General features: G+C 39.8%; 1 protein-coding gene across 2 annotated transcripts in view; it reads left to right on the forward strand.

Moving 5' to 3' along the window:
- LOC126455697 (uncharacterized) overlaps window positions 1-24,424 on the forward strand; it is a 256,802-nt gene that overhangs the window by 203,024 nt on the left and 29,354 nt on the right. Inside the window, exon 1 of one of the 2 annotated variants that reach the window (XM_050091463.1) lies at window positions 14,661-15,018. The exons of the other annotated variant lie outside the window; for it this stretch is intronic. Coding sequence (XP_049947420.1) covers window positions 14,701-15,018 — 318 coding nt within the window. The 5' untranslated portion in view covers window positions 14,661-14,700. Of the gene's footprint in view, window positions 1-14,660; window positions 15,019-24,424 lie in introns of those variants that run through there. 2 annotated transcript variants of the gene reach the window in all.

The raw sequence follows: 24,424 nt of genomic DNA on the forward strand, positions 1-24,424 counted from the left end.
ACGGAAGCTCCCTTTCATCCACCAGCTTTCTACAACATTTTTATATACAAGTTATAGGACAGGAAAACTACATCTCAATAATTAGACCTTTTCCATGAAAAATATTACAGATGATTCGAAAAGAGTTATGGTTTCAATGTGACCCACAATATCTACCACAACAGATTGTTGACACATTACAAGCTCGACTACTCTCCGCTCAAATTGGCTGTAAATTCTCCACACATATTTTCCGACACTCCATCCTTCCCACCATCATCCACATCGCATCGTGATGACAGAAATTAGCGCAGCAAGCTCAGTTATGGTGGCAATGCACGCTACAGTCTCTGCTTGCCTCTTAGCAAGCAGGTGATCAGACAATACCCAGGAGAGGCAAGGCAGTCGCCTTCTTGCTGACGATTCGTGTCAGTGGTGGCGGCACTGCATAATTTAATACTGGTTTCAAAAATGGTTCAAATGGCTCTGAGCACTATGAGACTTAACATCTGAGGTCATCAGTCCCCTAGAACTTAGAACTATTTAAACCTAACTAACCTAAGGACATCACACACATCCATGCCCGAGGCAGGATTCGAACCTGCAACCGTAGCGGTCGCGAGGTTACAGACTGAAGCGCCTAGAACCGCTCGGCCACACCGGCCGACAATATTGGTTTCCCTTCGTGCAAACTTCATCTGTGCACGATACAAGTCGTTCTTATCAAGGATGTCATTCCCACATCGGTTCTTCAAATTTCAGCTTACGTTCTTCCTTCGCTAGGAACCCAATAATATATCTGTGTTTCCCCTTCCTATTCATCATTCAGCTGCAACGAAAACAGAAGATCTTGTATAACTGTATATAAGAGAAACACCAGGTACACATGCGCTTTGAATGATGTATATAATAATAAAGATGTTATGGATATTTTTGCACTAGCTGCGGTACGGTCGTCGTATACGATGGCATGCTGAAAAGTAATGCCTGTTTATTTTAAATAAAATAGATGTAAACTTTATTAACATTCTACATTTTTATTCTTCCTATCTACATATTTATTTCCGAACATAGTCACTCTGACAACGAACACATTTCTCCCAATTAGAGACACGTTTCTTGAGAACGTCATTGCACAGTGTTTGAGTTTGTTGACGGAGCCACAACCTCACTTCTGATTGCACAGTTTCATCACTATCAAAGCTAAGTTCCTGAAGATGTTCTTCAGGTTTTGGAAACAGATGAAAGTCGGATGGGGCCAATTCGTAACTGTACGAAGGATGACCAATGACAGTGGTTGTCGCAGCGCTCGTGTGTTGTCTGGCATCGTCATGCTGAAAGGGAGAGTTCTCCATGTGGTTGTGGTAAGTTCCCCTGGGCTCAAACTTCTGAGGTCATCGGTCCCTAGGCTTAAACACACTACTTAATCTGACTCAAACTAACTTACGCTAAGGACAACACACACACCCTTGCCCGAGGGAGGACTCAAAACTCCGATAGGGGCAGCCGCGCGAACTGTGGCAAAGCTCCTCAGACAACGCGCTGTTACTGCGGGCGGCTCTCCATGTGTGAAAGAAGTCTTCGAATTCGGTACTCGATTACAGCAAACTGATTCTTAGAGAGTGACAGAGTTTCTAAGGGTACGTTTATGCTGCATACCTGTTACTGGCACATCGCAATTCACTGCAGCACCACACACCTCGTTGCTAGCCAGTGGCGTTGTTGCATTTAAGCTGCTGCCTGCCAGGAACAGCTTTTCACATATCGAGCCAGAAGGCTTTTGACACTGTACCACACAAGCTGCTTGTAGTGAAATTGCCTGCTTATGCAATATCGTCTCAGTTATGTGACTGAATTCTTGATTTCTGTGAGAGAGGTCAAAGTTCGTAGTAATTGACGGAAAGTCATCGAGAAAAAACAGAAATGATGTCTGGCGTTTTCCAAGGTAGTGTTATACGCCCTTTGCTGTTCCTTTCTATATAAACGGATTTAGAAGACAATCGGAGCAACCGTCTTAAGTTTTTTGCAGATGATACTGTCGTTTATCGACTAGTAAAGTCATCAGAAGATTAAAACAAATTGCAAAACGATTTAGAAAAAGATATCTGTATGGTGCGAAAATTGGAAATTGATCCTAAATAACGAAAAGTGTGAGGTCATTCACATGAGTGTCAAAAGGAATCCGTTAAACTTCGGTTACACGATATATCAGTCAAATCCAAACGCTATAAATTCAACTAAATAGCTAGGAATTAAAATTATGAGCAACTTAAAATGGAAGGAACACATAGATAATGTTCTGGGGAAGGCTAACCAAAGGCTCCGTTTTTATGACAGGACACTTATGAAATGTAACATATCTACTAAAGAGGCTGCCTACATTACGCTTGTCCATCCTCTTTTAGAATACTGCCACGTGAAGTGGGATCCTTACCAGATAGAATTGACGGAGTACAGCGAGAAAGTTCAGAGACGGGCAGTACGTATTGTGTACATAGAGGAGCGAGTGTCAATGAAATGATACAGGATTTTGGATGGACATCATTAAAACAAAGGCGTTTTCCGTTGCGGTGGAGTCTTCTCACGAAATTTTAATCAACAAATTTCTCCTTCGAATGCGAAAATATTTACGCCGACCTACATAGGGAGAAACGATCATCATAATAAAATAAGGGAAATCAAAGCTCGCACGGAAAGATATAGGTGTTCGTTTCTTCCGCGCGCTGTAGGAGATTGGAATAATACAGAATTGCTGTGAAGGTGGTTCGATGAACTCTCCGCCAGGCACTTAAATATGATTTTCAGAGTATCCATGCAGATACAGATGTAGAGCAGAGTGCTAGTAGCATCAAACGCAGCCTATTGAAGTGATCTTGAAGCAGCCAATCATGGCTCACGTTTCAGGACATTATGACCGCCGTGTGAATCACAAGCCAACTTGTTATCGCCTCGCGAGGATCGTAGCCATTAGAACTGGTATCCACGAACACTGTTGTCGCCCAAGTCCTAAGAAAGAGAGTATATGTACTGAACCGACTTAAACTATTCCCTATTGTAGAAATCATGCCCTTAAGAGCGCTTGCTTTGTTATGCACACAAAAAAGAACACTGGAAATTGTGCTAAAACAGCTGTCATAAAGTAAGAATACAACCTGCACTTGGAAAAAGAATAAAGCTGTTGCTGATGTGCAAGCAAGAATTACGTATGTCCTTAAACACAGTGCATGACGATATCCGGCTAGGTGTGAGGAATATAAAATATCTGTGTTTACAGTGAACGTGTTGGAGTACTAGCCAAATTGAATGGAATCGAGAATGTTTACTACCTGTAGAATCTGCTTGTAAAGAATGGTTATATCCTACCTGACCCTAGAGGTCAGAATGTTGTGCACCTAACAGCTTAAGGAATAACAACAATCTTAATTGACATTCGTTTACAAAAATTGGAAACTTTTAAGTTATATGCAGAAATTCCGAAAGAATGTGGAAATGAAGAGTTGCTAATGTACAGTCACAAATATGTGGAGGGTTTTGACGAAAGTGCTATGTACGAAATAAGAGGCAATGTTAAACTGCCTGAATGCTCTCGCATAGATGAACTGCAGGAAGGAAGAGGGCTAATTGTTAAAGCCATAAGGCAGAAAATTAGATATGTAGAGGAATTCGGGAATATTCCTAGTTTGTATTTCTCGCATTACTGGCTGGAGACGGGAATGGGTGATTCAAATCAAGATTAAAATTATAAGGTAAGAATTAAGCTGGATGTCATTAAAACTGCACCAAACAAAAATAAAGAAATAATTTTAATAAAGTTACAGAATAGATTACGCTTTCCTATTCGCTGCCCTGACAAAAATCTTAAAAAGTCTCCTATCTACAATTATCTACGTGTGTGGGAAATGGGTAGTTGTATTACCCTGAAAATTAGTTGAAGCTAGGTAGTTGAAGGCGTGGTTTATCATGCAGTGGTATGCTTACAGAGAAAGCCTTGTGTCACATGATAGGTGTTTTGCATTCCGTGTGTTTGATGCCTCATGGTGCTTATGAGGTGCGCGAAATCGACTTTTCGTACACGCTAAAACATACCCTTAGAAAAATTTATGAATTACAGTGCTGATAAACCTCTTACGTCATTTGATTTTCAAACAGCTGAGCAGAACTGAACGTACTCAGACATTTCTCTCTTTACTTATTCTGATCAACACCAAAATGACACACAATATTTTTAGCGCAACGCAATCTGACTTTCAATAATCCCTACAAAATAATGGCCGTGTCTAACAATAACCTATACCTTTCATGAATCACTTACAAAAATCTTTTTTAGTCGAACTACTGCAATACAGGGAGCGTTAATACTGCCAGCTAAATAAAGGATTCTAACTACTGAAGGCACTGACTACTGATAGGCATAGTTAGCAAATGAAAGATTTTGATAGAGAACAAACAATGTATTTACCTTAATAATATTCAAAAGTCATCATGTATAAATCAGTTCATGATATACAGTATTACAAATTTACTCTTTCTGATGGAAACACGTCCAGATCGTCCGCTCTCAAAATTCTGCCATCTCTCTCCCCACATCCACCACTGCTGGCAGCTCACCTCCAACTGCACAACGCTACGCGATGTTCACGTCCAACCAGTCTTGCCAAATCTAAAAAACCCGAGTCGCTAGATTCAATGTCAAAAGTCGCTAAAACTGATTTTACTGGGGATGTACTGAAAATTTCGTGCTGTGAATGGTGCAATAAGCCAGTGGGGCGGGGGGTTATATTAATAAAAATTCTCACATACGTAATTGCTATATTGTCTTAATTAAATGACGCTTCGCTTGCAACAACGTACATATAAAATACGCTAACATTTAATTAAACATGTTATCATAATTGAAACAACAATTTATGTGTTGCGTCAATCACAGTAGCCAAATATACTAGAAACATACAACTATATTTGTAACATAAGATAGCAAGAACTCAAATTAGGTTACAAAATATATACATACCGGTATGTGAGCTATTCATCGTCGTCACTCAGAAGATCGAATAACTATTACGTTCCATGCTCTGACAGAACTGTAGTTGATGTTGAGGGTTGAACGTCGCTCAAAAGATGATGTTGCAGTTCGACTGGTTTTGTCGCAAAAGAGTAACTTTCGTTCGTTCCAATAAGCTGCAATACGTATGACGGTATGTCAAAAGATGCACAATCTTTATTTTGTTTCTTCAGCTGGTTTCTCAATATGATCAAAGCATTAATTGTCTTTAACGATAATCTGTTACGTTGTTTAGTTTTTATAATGTTCATAGAACTGAATATTCTTTCCACTTCTGCATTTGAGTGTTGTAGGCATAAAACAGTCATTGCTAGCTGTGAAATCAAAGAAAAAGGTTTCTCCCCTGCAGCATTTTTATACTGCAAAACCTCACTCAAAAATCGAACAGTGTTAGTAGTGTTATTCCACCTAATGAAGTTAAGTTGATATTATGCCATTCTTGCAGCATACCGTCTATGAAATCGCCACTAAAACCCAATTCTTTGGCTACATCCGCTGCAGCATTATTTTTATTCACTTTTAGTGTTTCTTCAACATCCAACATTGGCATATTTTTCAGGATCGTAACGTTACTTGGCAGTCTTTGTTGAATTTCTTTTATGCGTTTGACTAAACTGAATGCATCTCTTCTTCAAATAAACCTTATGTTTGAACTGAAATTGTCTGAGTCAAGTTTGTCTGAAGAAAATAAAGCCAAGGTTCGGATTTGCTTACATACATTTGCTTGGAACTGGTGTTGTCAACAAATCAACAGTTGGAAAAACTACGTTTTGTCCGAGTGACTGCATGAGAAATACAAGTGTATCTAGTAATTTAGTAGGGTCATTGTCTTCTCCTTCAAAAGCTTTTATTGCTATTTGTACGTCTTTTAAAGCATGTTTAAGGTAACACATGTAAAGAGTCGTCAGAATCCATCTTGTACAAAAGATCGGCAGTGTAACAATTGTCTTGAACCATTGCAAGTGAAAAATGTAGCTTTAGTTCTTCCCACTGCTCCAGAATTCTTCGTATTGCTGGTTCAATTAAAAGCCAACGTGTCGCACAGACCTTGAAAATTTTTAGTGGCTGTTTTCCACAATTTATTGTCTCATAAACCTTTTTATATTCCTCTTGTCTTTTGGGTGAAATGGAGAAGCAATTGTTGGTTTCCCGTGCAAGAAACTCTATGTTTCTAGGTATGGTATTCACTGAGGCGTGCGAAACTGCAAGCTGAAGAGAGTGACAAATGCAACGGATCAATACCAAATGCTTCAAACCAAATTCTCTCTTGAGTTGTTCGAAAAGCCCATTTATTGTTTATTCCAACCATTGCAGAAGCATTATCTGTGCCAATTCCTACCATATTAGCGATTGGAAGTTTGAGATCTTTCAAAGAATTCACAAGAACAGCAGCCAGATTTCTTGCATCTGCAGTTACTACTACAGCGAGTTTGAGAAATGCTGATCTAATGGTTTGGTTGCTTACACTACAGTACCGTATAACGATACCTAGCATTTTAGATATTGATGCATCTGTGGATTCATCTATTAGTACGCTGTATTTTTGGTTGCCTATATCTCCAACCAATGATTGTGTAAAATATGGAGCCAAAACTTCAGTTATAATGTTAGTGCACTTTGTACGATGTAATTGGATGTTTTTAGTGCCCTCATCACCGGAAAACACCATCTTGCACAGTATTCCTAAATCATCTACAGATAAAATAGAACAATGTTCAGCAATAAATACAGAAAGGGCGCGTTCCGCTCTGCTTGCTATTGTAACTGTAGTTGTCGGAACAATTTTCACAGGTAAGGTGGTTTGTGTTTTTTTAAATCAATTTTTTGTTTACGCTTAATAGTTTTCGAATTTTTTCTAATATCACACAATTTAGCATAAAACTCTGTTCCACATACTTGACATCTTGCCTTCGACAAGTCACCAACGACTGGTTTCCGCCACCCATTGAATCAGGTTCTGCTTCCCACGCATCTCGATATTTTTGAGCGTACTGCTGCTTCTTCTTCTGCGGCAAATGCATTATGTAAGCCACCACAACATAAGTTTCACCAATTTATAATCACTGAAAATACATTAAAACTCAGGCGAACTAGAGGTCATGAAACAAACTACTCACTCAGTCATATTGTTCATTGTTAAAACGTAATAATGTCTGAGATACCCCCACCGACTTGTTCTTGCGTTACCACTGTGCATGTGGTAATAATTTGACTGCGAGTTAACATTTCGAAAAATTAGACGCTGCTGGACAGAAATGTATTTTATTATACGGGGGTTGTTTTTTAAGTAAGGGCCGTTCGCGCGTATAGTCCCGTAGTTCGCACGGACGCCGCAACAAGCCACCACGCCACTTGCCGGCATCCATCCCGTTCACACTGATGCAAGTTGCAGCTCTGTAGCTGACGTGTACGCATCGCTGTGCTACTTTATAATGTTTACGATTATTGAATCGCCCGCCGCGTGTGAGATACGGTCAGTGGTACGTTTTTTGACCGCGAGAAGCCTATCAGTTGCAGAAATTCATCGTCAGTTAACAGAAGTTTATGGCTTGAATACAATGAGTGAAGGTAAAGTGCGTCAATGGGTTAGAGAGTTTAAAAATGGCCGTCAAAACATCCATGACGAAGAACGCTCAGGCCGGCCCTCTGTGATCACTGATGATTTGGTGGCTGCAGTCGAAACAAAGATTCGTGAGGACAGAAGATTCACAATTTCCAGTCTTTCTTTGGAATTTCCACAAGTTTCAAGATCGGTTTTTGTACAAAATTGTGTCTGAAAACCTAAACTTTAAGAAACTGTGTTCTCGGTGTGTACCCAGACTTCTCACAGAGGACCACAAAGGGAAGAGATTTGCCACTTCATTGGACTTTTTGATTCGTTACGAGGAAGAAGGGGTTGACATGTTGAGTCAAATTGTCACTGGAGATGAAACATGGGTATCCCATATCACTCCCGAAAGCAAGCGACAATCGATGGAATGGCGGCACACAACCTCACCTGTCAAGGTCAATGCCAAACAGACACTGTCAAAGCGCAAGATTATGGCAACTGTGTTCTTGGACCGGCGCGGTGTTTTGCTAGTGAACTTTATGCCACGAGGAACGACAATCAACTCAGATGCCTACTGTGCAATTCAAAACAAAAGGCGCGGCATGCTGACAAATGGAGTTTTGCTCCTGCACGATAACACTAGGCCTCACACCTCTCAAAAGACTCGGGATTTGATTGATTCTTTTGGCTGGGAAGTTTTGGACCATGCACCATACAGCCCCGACCTTGCTCCTAGCGATTTTCACCTTTTCCGGTACCTAAAACACCATCTTGGCGGGCAGCGCTTCAATGACGACGATGAAGTGAAAGCAGCTGGGAACTCTTGGCTGTCGGAGCAGGCGGCCGAATTCTTCGAAGAGGGAATTAAAAACTTAGTTGTACAGTATGACAAGTGCTTAAATAAACAAGGCAACTATGTAGAAAAATAGGTAAAAGTGTGTAGAATCAGAAAATAAAAGTTTTTTTACGAAAGAATTTGTATCTTTTTTTTTAAATAAAAACGGCTCTTACTTAAAAAACAACCCTCGTACATATGTATCTTTTTTTGTCAATTCGAAAAATAAAGGGAGTTCAAAAGTTGAAGAATTATAGATCGATACGCTATCGACGATAACAGGCTAGTGGGTAATGAATAATGAACTGTTCTGTAGTCAAGGTTTTCTTGCTCTGTAGGCAATTCCCACATTCAGGTTTACTAAATGCTACACGATATGCTAATAACTTAATTTAACTTAGCAAATCTAGAACAACGTCAGTGTAGTACCCATTGTATAGTTAAAATCTTAGTTTTGTTAATGAAAATACTGGCCCAAAATAGTTTTGATTTGTACTTCAAAAGTCGTCAGTACTCCAAAAGGCGCCAGATTAGTCGCTAAATAATTTTTGTCGCTAAAAAGTTTTTTTTGTCGCTAAGACGAAGGCAAAAGTCGCCATTTCTAGCGACAAAGTCGCTAAATTGGCAACACTGCATCCAACTGCGCAGCACTACAATAGCAAATATTCCAACAATGCAAAACAGCCACAGACTTCACACAGCACAGTCAGTGATTTTCATATAAAGCGCTACGTGGCGTTACCAACATAAAAACCTAAACAGCCTACTTACAAGGTTTTGCATACTACGATAAGCATGCATTTTAAAAAAGTTATAAAGACAATTTCGTTGCGACAATATTTACTTTTTGAAGATTCATTGAACTTGCAATGTGTAAGATGTCACACAATAAATGGTAAGTAAGTTCATTTATTACTCTTACATTCTCTTTGGAGGTGCTATATCTCTAACTGTTACTATCTTTGATCATTTCCCGTGTGTTCATAGACTTCGCATTTTACTCACCTTTAAATGATAAATCATAATAAAGCACCTTATTCCCTCCAAAAATCGAACACCTTATTCCTTCCTTCCATAATAAGACAACTGTGTTGTCGGTGTGTGTCGGTAGTACTTCAATATGGTGTTTGTGTTTCTACTCTGCTCTGTGTACCGAGTACTTTTTTTACATGATGGTGTTATTTATTAGGTAATTGCAGGAAATATATTCTATAAAGCTTTCAGAGAGCCTTTGTGCCATAGTTCCAATTGCAAACTTCGTCGATAGTTTTTAACGTACTTAGCACCCAGTTGGGATGTGTCGTTTGTAATAATAGTAATAACTGCCAATCAAAAGCACCGATTATATTTTTTGTAGTTAACGACAAAATGTATTATCTTTGTTTCTCCTAAAATGGATCTTGAGAAGAATTTCAATGTGCAAATACTTAATTTTAGGCTATATTGTGAATTACATCAAGGGCAGCTCTAATTAGTTACATTCAGGCTGTCAATTGGCTTCTGTGCATGCCTGCTCAGTGTAATATTTTAACTGACATGTATTTTTCTGCAGTTATAAGCCTGGTCAGGTTCGTTTTACGACTACGAATCCTTAGACCTACCTTCTACAATGTCAGCTGTTATTAGACATTGAAATCTAGCATTGGAGAGCTTTAGAATTTTGGTCACTATTTTGTCGAATATGTTTATATGTCGAAATTAACTTCCACTTTCTTTTCCACTGCAGATGTAGTTTTGCAGAGATTTTAGAATATTGCGACATCACATAACTGATTTCAATCTTACAGCATTTTTTCGTAATCTTAACCACAACTAGGTCCTAGGTAATTGCACTTTTCGCGCTGTCTATGTGATTTGTAGACCTTTTAGACTATTGCAACATTTTATATATAAAAAAAAATTGAGTTAAGAATGTTTTGTATTTTATTAACAGTGGAACCATATGTTGGTGACACAGAATTCTCATGGAACAGAGAATGAATGAACTGTCCACATTTCTATAGTACAGCAATTCACTGGTGGCAGTAATTTTTTCTACAGTGCAGCCGTCTGTTGTTGTGCAGGAGCAACTGGAATGAGACACAGAACTTGATTTTATTTTTGTGTTCTCAGAGTTGGTGTTATAGTATTAAGGTAAAACTCATTTTCAAGAAATACGAATTCCTAATTCGTTATTCCCCCCATGAACCATGCACCTTGCCGCTGGTGGGGAGGCTTGCGTGCCTCTACGATACAGATAGCCGTACCGCAAGTGCAGCCACAACGGAGGGGTATCTGTTGAGACAGCAGACAAATGTGGGTTCCTGAAGAGGGGCAGCAGCCTTTTCAGCAGTTGCAGGGGCAACAGTCTGGATGATTGACTGATCTGGCCTTGTAACACTAACCAGAAGAGCCTTGCTGTGCTGGTACTGCGAACGGCTGAAAGCAACGGGAAACTACAGCCGTAATTTTTCCCGAGGGCATGCAGCTTTACTGTATGGTTAAATGATGATGGCGTCCTCTTGGGTAGAATATTCCGGAGGTTAGTCCCCCATTCGGATCTCTGGGCGGGGACTATTCAGGAGGACGTTGTTATCAAGAGAAGGAAAACTGGCGTTCTACGGGTCGGAGCGTGGAATGTCAGATCCCTTAATCGGGTAGATAAGTTAGAAAATTTAAAAAGGGAATTAGTGAAGTTCGGTGGCAAGAGGAACAAGACTTCTGGTCAGGTGAACACAGGGTTATAAATACAAAATCAAATAGGGGTAATGCAGTAGTAGGTTTAATAATGAATAAAAAATTGGAATGCGGGTAAGCTACTACGAACAGCATAGTGAACGCATTATTGTGGCCAAGATAGATACAAAGCCCACGCCTACCACAGTAGTACAAGTTTATATGCCGACTAGCTCCGCAGATGACGAAGAGATTGATGAAATGTATGATGAGATAAAAGAAATTATTCATATAGTGAAGGGAGACGGAAATTTAATAGTCATGAGTGACTGGAATTCGATAGCAGGAAAAGGAAGAGCAGGTAACGTCGTAGGTGAATATGGAGTGGGGATAAGGAATGAAAGAGGAAGCCACCTGGTAGAATTTTGCACAGAGCGTAACTTAATCATAACTAACACTTGGTTCAAGAATCATAAAAGAAGACTGTATACATGGAAGAAGCCTGGAGATACTGACAGGTTTCAGATAGATTATAAAATGGTAAGACAGAGATTTAGGAACCAGGTATTAAATTGTAAGACATTTCCAGGGGCAGATATGGGCTCTGACCACTATTTATTGGTTGTCAACTGTAGATTAAAACTAAAGAAACTGCAAAAAGGTAGGAATTTAAGGAGATGGGACCTGGATAAACTGACAGAACCAGAGGTTGTAGAGAGTTTCAGGGAGAGAATTAGGGAACGATTGACAAGAATGGGAGAAAGAAATACAGTAGAAGAAGAATGGGTAGCTTTGAGAGATGAAATAGTGAAGGCAGCAGAGGATCAAGTAGGTAAAAAGACGAGAGCTAAAAGAAATCCTTGGGTAACAGAAGATATATTGAATTTAATTGATGAAAAGAGAAAATACAAAAATGCGGTAAATGAAGCAGGCAAAAAGGAATACAAACGTCTCAAAAATGAGATCGACAGAAAGTGCAAAATGGCTAAGCAGGGATGGCTAGAAGACAAATGTAAGGATGTAGAGCCATATATCACTATGGGTAAGACAGATACTGCCTACAGGAAAATTAAAGAGACCTTCGGAGAAAAGAGAACCACTTGCATGAATATCAAGAGCTCAGATGGAAACCCAGTTCTAAGCAAAGAAGGGAAAGGAGAAATGTGGAAGGAGTATATAGAGGGTCTATACAAGGGTGATGTACTTGAGGACAATATTATGGAAATGGAAGAGTATGTAGATGTAGATGAAATAGGAGATATGATACTGCATGAAGAGATTGACAAAGCACTGAAAGACGTAAGTCGAGACAAGGCCCGGGGAGTAGACAACATTCCATTAGAACTACTGATAGCCTTGGGAGAGCCAGCCCTGACAAAACTCTACCATCTGGTGAGCAAGACGTATGAGACAGGCGAAATACCCTCAGACTTCAAGAAGAATATAATAATTCCAATCCCAAAGAAAACAGGTCTTGACAGAAGTGAAAATTTACCGAACTATCAGTTTAATAAGTCATAGCTGCAAAATTCTAACACGAATTCTTTGCAGACGAACGGAAAAACTGGTAGAAGCCGACCTCAGGGAAGATCGATTTGGATTCCATAGAAATGTTGGAACACGTGAGGCAATACTGACCCTACGAGGTGTCTTAGAAAATAGATTAAGGAAAGACAAACCTACGTTTCTAGGATTTGTAGACTTAGAGAAAGTTTTTGACAATGTTGACTGGAATACTCCCTTTCAAATTCTGAAGGTGGCAGGGAGCGAAAGGATATTTACAATTTGTACATAAACCAGATGGCAGTTATGAGTCGAGGGGCATGAAAGGAAAGTAGTGGTTGGGAAGGGAGTGAGACAGGGTTGTAGCCTCTCCCCGATGTTATTCAATCTGTATATTGAGCAAGCAGTAAAGGAAACAAGAGGAAAAATTCGGAGTAGGAATTAAAATCCATGGAGAAGACATTAAAAATTTGAGGTTCGCCGATGACATTGTAATTGTGTCAGACACAGCAAAGGACCTGGAAGAGCAGCCGAACGGGATTGACAGTGTCTTGGAAGGAGGATATAAGATGAACATCAACAAAAGCCAAACGGGGATAATGGAATGTAGTCGAATTAAATCGGGTGATGCTGAGGATATTAGATTAGGAAACGAAATGCTTAAAGTAGTAAATGAGTTTTGCTATTTGGGGAGCAAAATAACTGATGATGGTCGAAGTAGAGAGAATATAAAATGTAGACTGGCAATGGCAAGGAAAGTGTTTCTGAAAAAGAGAAATATGATAACGTCGAGTATAGATTTAAGTGTTAGGACGTCTTTTCTGAAAGCATTTGTATGGAGTGTAGTCATGTATGGAAGTGAAACGTGGACGATAAATAGTTTAGACAAAAAGACAATAGAAGCTTTCGAAATGTGGTGCTACAGAAGAATGCTGAAGATTAGGTGGGTAGATCACATAACGAATGAGGAGGTATTGAATAGAACTGGGGAGAAGAGAAATTTGTGGCACAACTTGACTAGAAGAAGGGATCAGTTGGTAGGACATATTCTGAGGCATCAAGGGATCACCAATGTATTATTTGAGGGCAGCGTGGAGGGTAAAAATTGTAGAGGGAGATCAAGAGATGAATACACTAAACAGATTCAGAAGGATGTAGGCTGCAGTAGATATTGGGATATGAAGAAGCTTGCACAGGATAGAGTAGGATGGACACCTGCATCAAAAAGGAAGGTAACGGGAAACCACCACTGGAATCACTTCCCTAGACAGTCACATGGTGGACCTATCTGACGAGGCTTCCCCCATGACAAGACCTGCCGTAAGGCGGCACACAAAGTTTCATACATTGGACCAGAAGCCATACCTTTCTAGTCACTGGAGAGAAGCTGATAAAGTGGTCTATGCTGACCTAAATGGAGACTAAATAGAAAAATCAATGTTTCTCACAAAAATTTTTCACCCGAATGTTGAGAAAATTTTCTTGAACTCGTATGTTACGTAGTCCAGAAGCTTCATTTAATGTTAGTAAACTTCGATAGAAAAAGATATGTGAATGACATTTCAGCGGGTCATGTGGTAGAGAGTAGCTGCTAGTCAATCTCCGTTCATTCCTGAGCTCGAAGTGCTCGCTGTGTTTCCTGCAAAGATAATTTAGGTCGAATCCTTGTACTAAAAGAAATTAGCTACTTAATAGCTCATTTCTTTGTCTCCATCCAATGATCTATCTTCCTCTCCATTCTCCCGATGCAATTCTCCATGTATAGCTGTCAGACAATAATTAGTTCCTCGATCACGATAATACTTTTTAAACTCTGGTTTCTATTGATTTGTTCTCTGATTTGACGCCTATCCCACAACTCTATCTTGTCCTGGTACACACTAACCAGAACATTTTTTAGCAAGCATTACTCATATTTAACGTCCTTGTCACCTACATATTGTGGCTTTTAAAGTGTAGTAGGAAGTACCTATCGGCTTGCTGCAGCATTGGCTGTAGCGCTTACTACAGCCACTGTTGCTATTGAACATTATTTGATGCTCGTTGATGCAGTGTTTATGTTTTTTGTGCAGGTATCGCAATGTGCTGTGCCACAGAGACCTGTGGCTAAACAACATGCTGTTTGCGGAGAACGCCAAGGGGGAGCTGTCGGTGCGGCTTCTGGACTTCCAGACACTTCACCTAGAACCTCCAGCACATGACGTTGTGACGTTCCTGCACTTGACCACGATGCGCGACATGCGGCAAGCTCATGGCCGGCAGCTGCTGGAATTGTACCACCAGACACTGGGTGATGTGCTGTGCCAGCACGACCTCAACATTGACTCCATTCTTCCGTTGCAAGTCTTCCTGCAGTCATGCGAGGAAACCAAGCCGGTGGCCGTCGTCATCGCCGTCTACATCTTGCAAGTCACCATGCTGAGTCTACAAAAGGTACCAATTCTTCATCCCACAAAGACCTTAGTAACGACTCTGTCCTGCCCTTGGAAGTCTTCCAGCAATCCCGCGCAGACGCTAAGCTTGTGGCCACCGTCAGTGCCATGTACATCCTCCAAACCATGTTGAGGCCAGACCTGGCCACAGTAGCCAGAGATAGTAGTCATGTGTGTGTGAATTGCATTTGCGTATGTCTGTGAATGTTGTCTAATTCTAAAGAAGGCCTTTTAGCCGAAAACTTAGTTGTTAATACTCTGCGACCCAAAATCTCCACTACATGGTGAGTAGCAATCTAACTTATTCATAATATTGACATTATTCCATTCTGGATTTTCCATCAGATGGAACACATTAGTTACTAGGATTACTTTACTGCTCGCAACATTCTTTTCTATGGAGATTTCACGAGTAGCCACTTCTACAAACCCCATAATATCACAAACATCTGCCACATCTACAATATCCGCGGCAATTAGTATGGGCAGTGCACCAATACAGCCGTTAATGATAAAGACCGTTCCAAAATGATCTTTGCGACTTTGATGACATATAGGACAGAAATCGAGACTGGTAGGAAGTTCCGGTCTGCGGCGTAATGTTCACACATATCCACAGTTTTAGTAGACGTTTAACAGAGTGTTTGTCCGCTCTCCAGTATGAAGAATACGTAAACGATGTTCCAGTTCATCTCATGTTTGGCCCTGCATGTCCTCATTAACGTGTACGATTGCTGATCTCATGCAAGCTCCCAGTTCTTACAGGGCCCCATAAAAAAATAAATCTGGTGCGGTTATATCTCGAGCCTTTGTAGCCCAGGGAATCGGTCCTCCTCTGCCAGTCCAGTGACCTGGAAATGTGTAATCCTTTTTCTTCCTAGCCATTGATGCCCAGTGAAGAAAGGCTCCATCAAGCTGCAGCACGATGTCGAGATAAACAGTCGAGGTTATCGACGCGTTGGCAAAGAAAAATGGTCCCATCACACAATCGTGAAGCGGACAACACCGCACGTTTACCTCTAGACCGTCACGCACAATTTCCATGCTAAAGTCGGATTTCTCAGAGTCTCACATTCGCTCATTCTGTCGGTTTACCTTGTTGGACGCTTGAAAGCGAGCTTCGTCTGTGACCTTTTATAAGTGCGACTCAGTATCTCAATCGAAAATGTTTTGCGCTTTGGCCTATCAGAAAATACAGCACCAGTTTGTGCAGGAGCAAAGCTTCTCTTTCATAGCACCCTGCGTACCATGGTTTGTGGTAGCTGGAATTGTCGCAACTCATGATGGACCGATTTGGATGGACCCCTGATAATGTTCCACATCTGCATCAGTCGTGCTCAGTCACCCGGAACTCATCCTCCTTATGACTCTTCACGATTCCTTGAACCTCGTATACCACTGTCTGATGGTCAGGCGTGATGGTGGTGTGCTTCTGTAGCGTTTCTGGAAGTACTGCTGGACCTGGTGTTAGATTTGGTTTCCGTCAAGCATTCCACACACTGTACCGCCTGCTGGGATGAGGTAGCTGCCAATTCAATAATTAACTCTGCAAAAAGTAGGCATAACAATACTTCAGGTATGTGTGAACATTATGCCACAAACCTCACCTTTCTTCTGATCCCTACTTCTGAAATATACGTCATCAGAGTTATAAAGCTGATTTTGGAATACCTACATTATTAATCACTGGCAGCTGCAAAAGTCTTTCAGTCATATAGAACGATTCATATCACATAATGGATGGTCTTTGAATTAATTTGAGATCTGATCCTTTTCTTATCACTTGCTGCTACAAGGCTTTAAACATTACACTCCTTTTCACTGCAGTAATCTATCAAGTAGTTTGTCAGTCTTTTCAGTAGACTTATTTTCTGTGAAATTACACATAGGGGCAAAACGCGATTTATTACTTTCTTCTGAACGCTATTTATATTGCTTTAACCACTGCAGCATAGTCATTATAAGACATGTCCAAAAAAAATATTCGTTTGAATGACGAAAAAATGATTGCTGGTGCTAACAAATAGTCTACATTTTTGGCCAGCATCGAAGGTGTATATTTTGTTTTCAACCTTGATCTTTCAAAGAATTTAGTATCGATATTAAAAATCAATTTTTAAACTCCCAACATCTATATTTTCAAACGTCTAAGATCATCGAACATCCCTAGTTTGAAGTGTGACAAATTTTGCTACAGCAATCACATGTCGAATGGGGGATCGTCCATGACTTCTTCACGTCCATGTACAAATCGACAGAAACCTGGATCAATGTGTTCTGCAATTTATAATATCATAGTGATGGTCATTTGGAATAAAAGATATAAAACAGTGCAACTCCAATTTTAACCTTCATTAATTCTCACTGGTAACGACGACATCACAAATTTTGAATTTACAGAGTTGTATGGATCATCTAAATCAAATGACTACGCTGCCGTCCACACTCATGTGAGTGGCAGAGGGTTCAACTAACCACTTTCACTCTATTTCTCTATCGTTCCACTCTCTAAACGCGCGCAGGAAAAACGAACACTTCAGTCTTTCCTCACGAGCTCTCACTTATTTTATTACAATAGGCATTTCCCCCCTATGTAGGGTGGTGACAAAAAAAATATTCTCGCATTCGAAGAAGAACGTTCTAGCTTACAACTTCGTGAAAAGATTTCTCCCTACCAAAACCTCCTTCGTTTCAACGATTGCCAACCAAACTCGTGTATCATATCCGTGACACCCTGTCTCCTATTACCCGATAACACAAAACGAGCTACCCTTCTTTGAACATTATCGATGTCCGTCAATCCTATGTGTTAAGGACACCATACTGCAGAGCAGTAACCCAGCAATACCGACAAGCGTAGACCATGCAATCTCTTTAGTAGATCTGTTGCATCTTCCTAGTGTTCTGTCAATAAAACGCAGTCATTGCTCTGCCTTCCCCACAACATTACCTGTGCGATCGATCCAATTTAACCCCACAAGTATACCCCTGAATCAGTTTGACCCTGGAGTTTTCTGTTTGTTACCGTGCATGCGCCACCACACTTACACAGCCCACTGCAACCAATGTAAATTCAGCCTTGAACGAGACCTAGCAGACTACGGATATTCGAAGTTGTGAAACATTGTTGTTTAATTAATATGACAGAGATGTGTTTTGAAGGGTCATTGTGACGCTGGAATACACACTGTGTAACTGTTTAGTCGCTGAATGTGAAGTACATCTACGTGAAAATGGCACGTATAAGTGACATTTTACTAGTGGAAGATGCTGTACGGGAAGCGTTGTTAAGGCACTCAATCTTGAACGTCACCTAAGTGACTTTTCTGATGAAAGTAATTCTCATGGCGAGGTTCCTGGAGCATTTATGGACAATGCCGGAACTGATCAGTCTGTCGAATCTTCAGACAGCGAGGAAGAAAATTCAGTCGTCCACGTGGAACACAGCTGTCCCTAACAGAAGAGGCCGGCCAGTTGACGGCAACTCTGTAGACCATATTTCAAGGAAGTGAAAATAGCGAATAAATGGATTTGTGAATAACTGAGAACACCTCACAATTCGTAATACGTGCATTTCATTAAATAACTGCATTTAAAATTTTTGGGCCACATTAGTTTCAAGTTTCAATATCAAAAAGCTTCCATGACAGTTTTACCTTTGTCTCAAATTTTGGATGAATTAATATTATTATTGAATGAAAAAGTACATAACACAGATGAAATAAAGTGCGTTTAATATATGAGGGTTAAATTTCATTATAAAATATTCTATATTCAGTCAGTTTTGTGAGCGTGGGATTCATCGGAGATGTCCCTTTACCCTGTGGCTCCTGCAAGATGCAATTTTCACCCCCACACTACTACAGAAGTCAGAAAGACGCTCCTAACGTTCTAAAGAGAAATGCCTGAAAAACTTTCAGCAATAAATATCTTCTGGAGTTGTCTGCTGTAAGGAAATGACACAAAAATTCACAACATTTCTTATGTAACTAGTGGGATACTTGGGTACTGGAGTAGTGCTAGCTAGTGTAAGAAAAACATGAAACTAACGAAAATTATTATTCATCTTGCAAAAATTCTGAGAAAATCATAATGGCACTTTTAATTATGAACCGAACACGTTACTTCCGTGTTCTTTTGGGAATGTGAAGTTACCTCTTAAGGATAGGATTCGCTAATGAAATTTCTATATAAAGTTCAATTGTCATTGACTTGGCAGAATGGCTGAGAGCCACGCCTACTCAACTTGAATAATCACCCGTTAGAATGTTGCTAGGTACGATCGAGGCTGTCGCGTGTGAAATGCAGTGAAGTGTACTGTTGTGGAGGAAATATGGGGCTCGCAATAGCTGTAGCACACAATACCGTAAGCTGCGATGCCTGCTGTCTGCGCCGCTCGCTGCTAACAAATATCTGGATTGACCTTCGCCAATCAAACTCTCCCTACGCCTTGATGAAGTCAAGGTCTCCTATTGGCGTGGTACACCGGTCAGATAACCAGTCCACCGCGATGCCACTCAAAAATTCGCTCGCAGGCGTTAAACTATAACTCTGTCTGTTCACACCGCACAAGAAGTGTGGTGGCCAACACAGTGAACAATGCTTAATCGTAAGGACTCAATATAGAGTCGCACTTCGATTTGCTCTCGACATAGGTGCTCTCCCAGTGAAGTACTGAGAAGACACTTGTTCCTCGCTCTTTGAGTACACGTACGAGCGCACACGCTCTCGTTGCGTGTTCTCGCTCCAAGAGCGACAATGGAATGGCCCCTCTCCACGCGAGACGTGAAGGGGTATATCTTCCCGTCTCTTCCATTACTCCTTCAGCTCAAGGCGTCAGGACTATCGTCTGCCAATCAGCATTGCTCTTCTAAAACGGGAGAATGACGTTTCGTTTAAGGCGACCAATCCGGAAATCTGTAGTATCGGCGTTTGGCGTTTGCTGTGTCCCTGTGAAAATCTCTGAAACTGCGTGCTATGTGTAACGAATGCGTAGGCTGGCCGCTCCCACACAATGTAGCAGAATTTGCTTTTAAGCCAAACACGGGGTCGTCCTTTCACTCGATCAAAAGCTACCTGCTCTACGGGCGGTCACCGGCCGATGTAGATGGGTTGGGACCTGCCTCCCAGCGTGCGGTTGCCTCTCTCGAACTAACAGCTCCTGTGACTGTCGTGTCTGGAATGTATGTGTGTACGCCAGCCTCGAGTATTTCAACCAAGGTGCGCACTTGCGGTTTATTAGTTATTTGCATATCGTTTACATGAATTCATACAACATTGACTTTATCTTATCGTGTTTGGGTTCGAATGAAGCGTCTTGATGTGCGGAATATGATTGTGAGGGCGGAATATGTAAGCAATGAAGGTCAGGAGACCACAATGTTTTATCTATCTCCCTCCTGACAAAATTTATGTCTGGGGTTTGTCAATGCCGAGGAAAACATTGACAAAGTCAGGTAGAAGTTGTTCTTATAGATTTTCTAACAAACTTTACTCAGCCATTCTTACTAATTTTTTCTAATGATTTCTTTTTAGCTACTGTTTCTATTTTTTAATTCTACAATTTATGTTTTGTTGTTAGGCACATATAGAGTTTACAAAGGTTGTTATTCTTTGTCGTTGCCAGTATGTGTCTCTGTTTTTCTTTTTCATTTCCAAAAATTGTTTTTACAATATTAGTTTTTCTAAACTCGTTAGTGTACAGTGTATCATGTTTTAGTGTGGTTATATATTTTCTTTAGTTAAGCTTCGCGTGAATGTTCGCAAAATCTCTGTTGTGTTACTTTGTTTTATTTATATATAGGCATTATCTTTTTCTTTGTGTGTCACTTTTTTTTTGTAAGAATGAAGAAGCGTTTCCTCTTAATTCTATCCTCGATATTAATATTATTACTCCAAAAAGGTGTTTTTGAATGTTACTTAAAGAAGAAAAATCCTGCACGAATCCTTTTCTAATTTTATATATCAAAGAAATAAATAGACTTTCCATGAGTTTGTGAGATTATATAACTATACTAACTAAGTTTCTTTACAAAAGGTTTTAAGGTGTCTATAAATTATGGACTTAACATACATAATAAAAATAATTACTTTTACAAAAAAAGGAAAAAAAATATTTTTACAAATTATCATATTCTTAACTCTACATTTGTTTTTATCAGTCTTTTCCTTTTTTGCTGCATCAGTTTCAGTGCTCGACGATCCCCACTGAAATACTGGAAGGCGTTGACTCATTTGTATGGGTGTCACAAATCATGAGAGAAGCACTCTAGCATGCGATGCCAGGTCTTACTTGTTGACATTGTAGTCATGGAGTGGTACTTTTAACCGATGATGATGACTGTGGTTTACTGCATTAACAGTGATGTCTTGGTACTCTTTTGTTGTCACACCTGGGACGGTATGGCAGTTCGATTATTGTAGTTGACTACCGACGATCGTCACCCAATATTGTGCTGTGACGACTTGGTACTTCACACCTGGTTCGGTATGGCGATTTGATGATGTGGTTGGGAGAGTACTGTTCATTTTGCTGCAACTATTTCTAAATAATGTTGGTTGGTACTACTTAATATTCCGTTTGCCATTCGCTTGTATTTGTTTGATGATTCAAGGTTTATTTTTGGAGAGTTGGTTGTAGTAGTTGCCATGCCTCAAAGTTCATGGAAAGACGTTTGTAGCAATTTGCTTTGTATGATAGGAGAGAAAGTTATCTTGCTGTTTTCTGCCCTTCTTCGTCTTGCATCTTCTGTTCTTCTCTTCTTTCTTGCATTCTTCTGTTCTTCTTGGGCTAGGAATATGTGAATTTTAGTATAAGAGTGATATAGGATTTGTAGGATCTGACTGCCTTTCCAAATGTTACTTGAAGAATTTGTAGATCTTAGTAATTTTTTGTACTTTCGTTGTCGTCTCATCGTTTTATGATTCTCCCCAAACTCTCCCATTGTGTAACAGTGTCGTGACATATGAAATGTCTGTGCTGCACGTTGTCCTCCTGAAGTCCAACCTGGTTGCAACCTGCATTTCCAGTGTGGCGTTGGTCTTCATGTTGTTGTTATTGCCCTAAGTGCTTTCTCAACATGTCTGTATCCTCTCCGTCGCTATCTCGAAGCATTTGTTGTTATGCGAGCTTGTGATTGGTGTTGGTGGCGATGTCCCTCTGACGCGTAGAAATATTTACAATTTTTGTTTTACATATATTTGTTATTTACAAAAAAAACTCGATTTTATATAATGCAAAAATTTTCTGATAGTGGCAAAAATTATTGTACATATATTATTTCTTTTCTTTGTTCTAATTATGTCCTACCACTTCTTCATTCTTTTAATTGTTGTGTACCATTTATTGTTTGTGTGCATGTTGTAGTGTACTTGATACTACAAGAGATTGTTAGTGTGTATTGTGTCTCTTTTTCTTTTAATTAATGAGTTATTTTGTTGATTCTTAATTTATTTTTTGATTTAGTGGTTAGTAAACGATTTGCGATTGCCCCTCTGTCGTTTCCCTTTCTTCTTTTTTTTACCATTTCTTTCATTCACATTCTTTTAGGTGGCTCACGTGGTAGATGCCAATACTTTTACCTGTTTTTGGGTTCGTTAGCTCTACAGCATTTTCGTGAGCGATCCTGGAAAATATCATTGGCCCTTTATAGATTGCATAAAATTTTCTGCATTTATTTTGACTCTTATGTGAAAGGTAATGAGTTTTTACGAATAGCTTTTGGCTCAGTGTGAAGCGTTTCTTTGTGGCAGATTTGTCTTGAGTGATTTTACGTCTCACTGCTGCTGAGCGAATGTTTTGTAGGGCAGAAGCGACGATTTGTCTATGTTGCTTTCGGGGAATAATTGGAAATTTAATGATTTCTTTTATTTTTTCTGGTGGATCTATATTCTTTAATACTGTAATTGGAGGATAAGTCGTGGTACTATGTGGTGTCTCATTAATTACTTCTTGGAAGTCTCGTAGATATAGGTCCCAAGTACAATGGTTCTTTCTGCAAAATAGTCTACAAAGTGTTCCTAATCTTTCATGGTACGTTCGTCCAGATTTCCACTTGGTTCATATTTGGAAATAAAGGTGGGTTTGATTTTTAATTTGTCTAATGTGTTTTTCCAATGCACTGATCTGTATTGGGGCCCATTATCTGAGATGATTCTTTTCACTCTCCCAACTTGTTGTATAAAGTCCTTTTGAAATGCTTTACTAATTGTAAATCCAGTGGCTTTCTTTAAGGGTGTAAGTATAGTGTATTTTGATGCTAGTTCAATTACAACAAATATGTAGGTGAAGCCTCTCCTTGTTCGTAGAATTGGACCATTAATATTGGTTGCAGCAATCTGTCTTAATTTATCAGGGACAACTGGATACATTGGGGGTCTGGTCTGATATGTCACATGTTTTGACTTTACGCATTTTTATAACTTTTAAGGACGCGTCCAATACGTCGCTCCATATTTGGGAAGTGTACTGTTTGTTTCATTTTTAGATAGCATTTCTTGGGTAAAGTGGGTATACCAAATGTATTTATTAATAAGTTCATCAGGGATGTATGCTAACCATTGTGCAGTATCATTATTACGTTTGAAAAATAGGATATTATCTTTTACTATGTAATTTTTTCTAATTTCTGTGTTGGTTTTTCGGTAAGTTGGTATTTAATCTTGAGGAGGATCTGATCTTTGTTTTGTTCGTCAGATAAATTTTTTAAAGCATTTGTGATAAAATTTTCTAATGGGACGTTTTTTAGATAGTGGATAGTCCGTTCTTCATCTTCAATGTTGATTTTCTGGTCCTCTGCCATTCTCTGTGGTGAACGAGACAGTGCATCAGCCAGAATATTTTCAGGTCCTGGTATGCATGTGATTGAAAAGTCTTACTCCTGCAGTACTTGTTCCATCTTGCCGAACATCCGTGGGTTAATTTGGAGAAGATTAAAGACTCTAATGCTTTATGGTCTGCGTAAACTTGTGTTTTTCTGCCAAACAGAAAATGTCGAAATTTTTGAAATGCCCATACCATGGCTAGAGCTTCTAATTCTGTTATAGAATAATTCTTTTCTGCTTTCGATAGTACTCTACTTGCAAAGGCTATTGTTTTATGTATTTTATTACCGTTTTCCTCAATTTGTTGAAATAGTACCGCCCCTAGCCCGGTCTTTGCACTATCAGTTACTAGACAGAACTCCGGACTTAAATCTGGGTGTGATAAAATCGGAGCATTATTCAATGCCTCCTTCAACTTATGAAATTCTTCATCTGCTTGTTTATCCCATATCCAGGAGTACGTTTTTTCCAGTTAGTGCACACAGTCTAGGTGCTGCAAGTGTGTCTATCCATATACATTTTTGTAAAAACTTATCAACCCCAAGAATCTCCTTAGACTTTTCTTGTTGTAGGGAGTAGGAATA

This window comes from Schistocerca serialis, chromosome 2 (genome assembly GCF_023864345.2).
Source record: "Schistocerca serialis cubense isolate TAMUIC-IGC-003099 chromosome 2, iqSchSeri2.2, whole genome shotgun sequence".
Lineage (NCBI taxonomy): Eukaryota > Metazoa > Arthropoda > Insecta > Orthoptera > Acrididae > Schistocerca > Schistocerca serialis.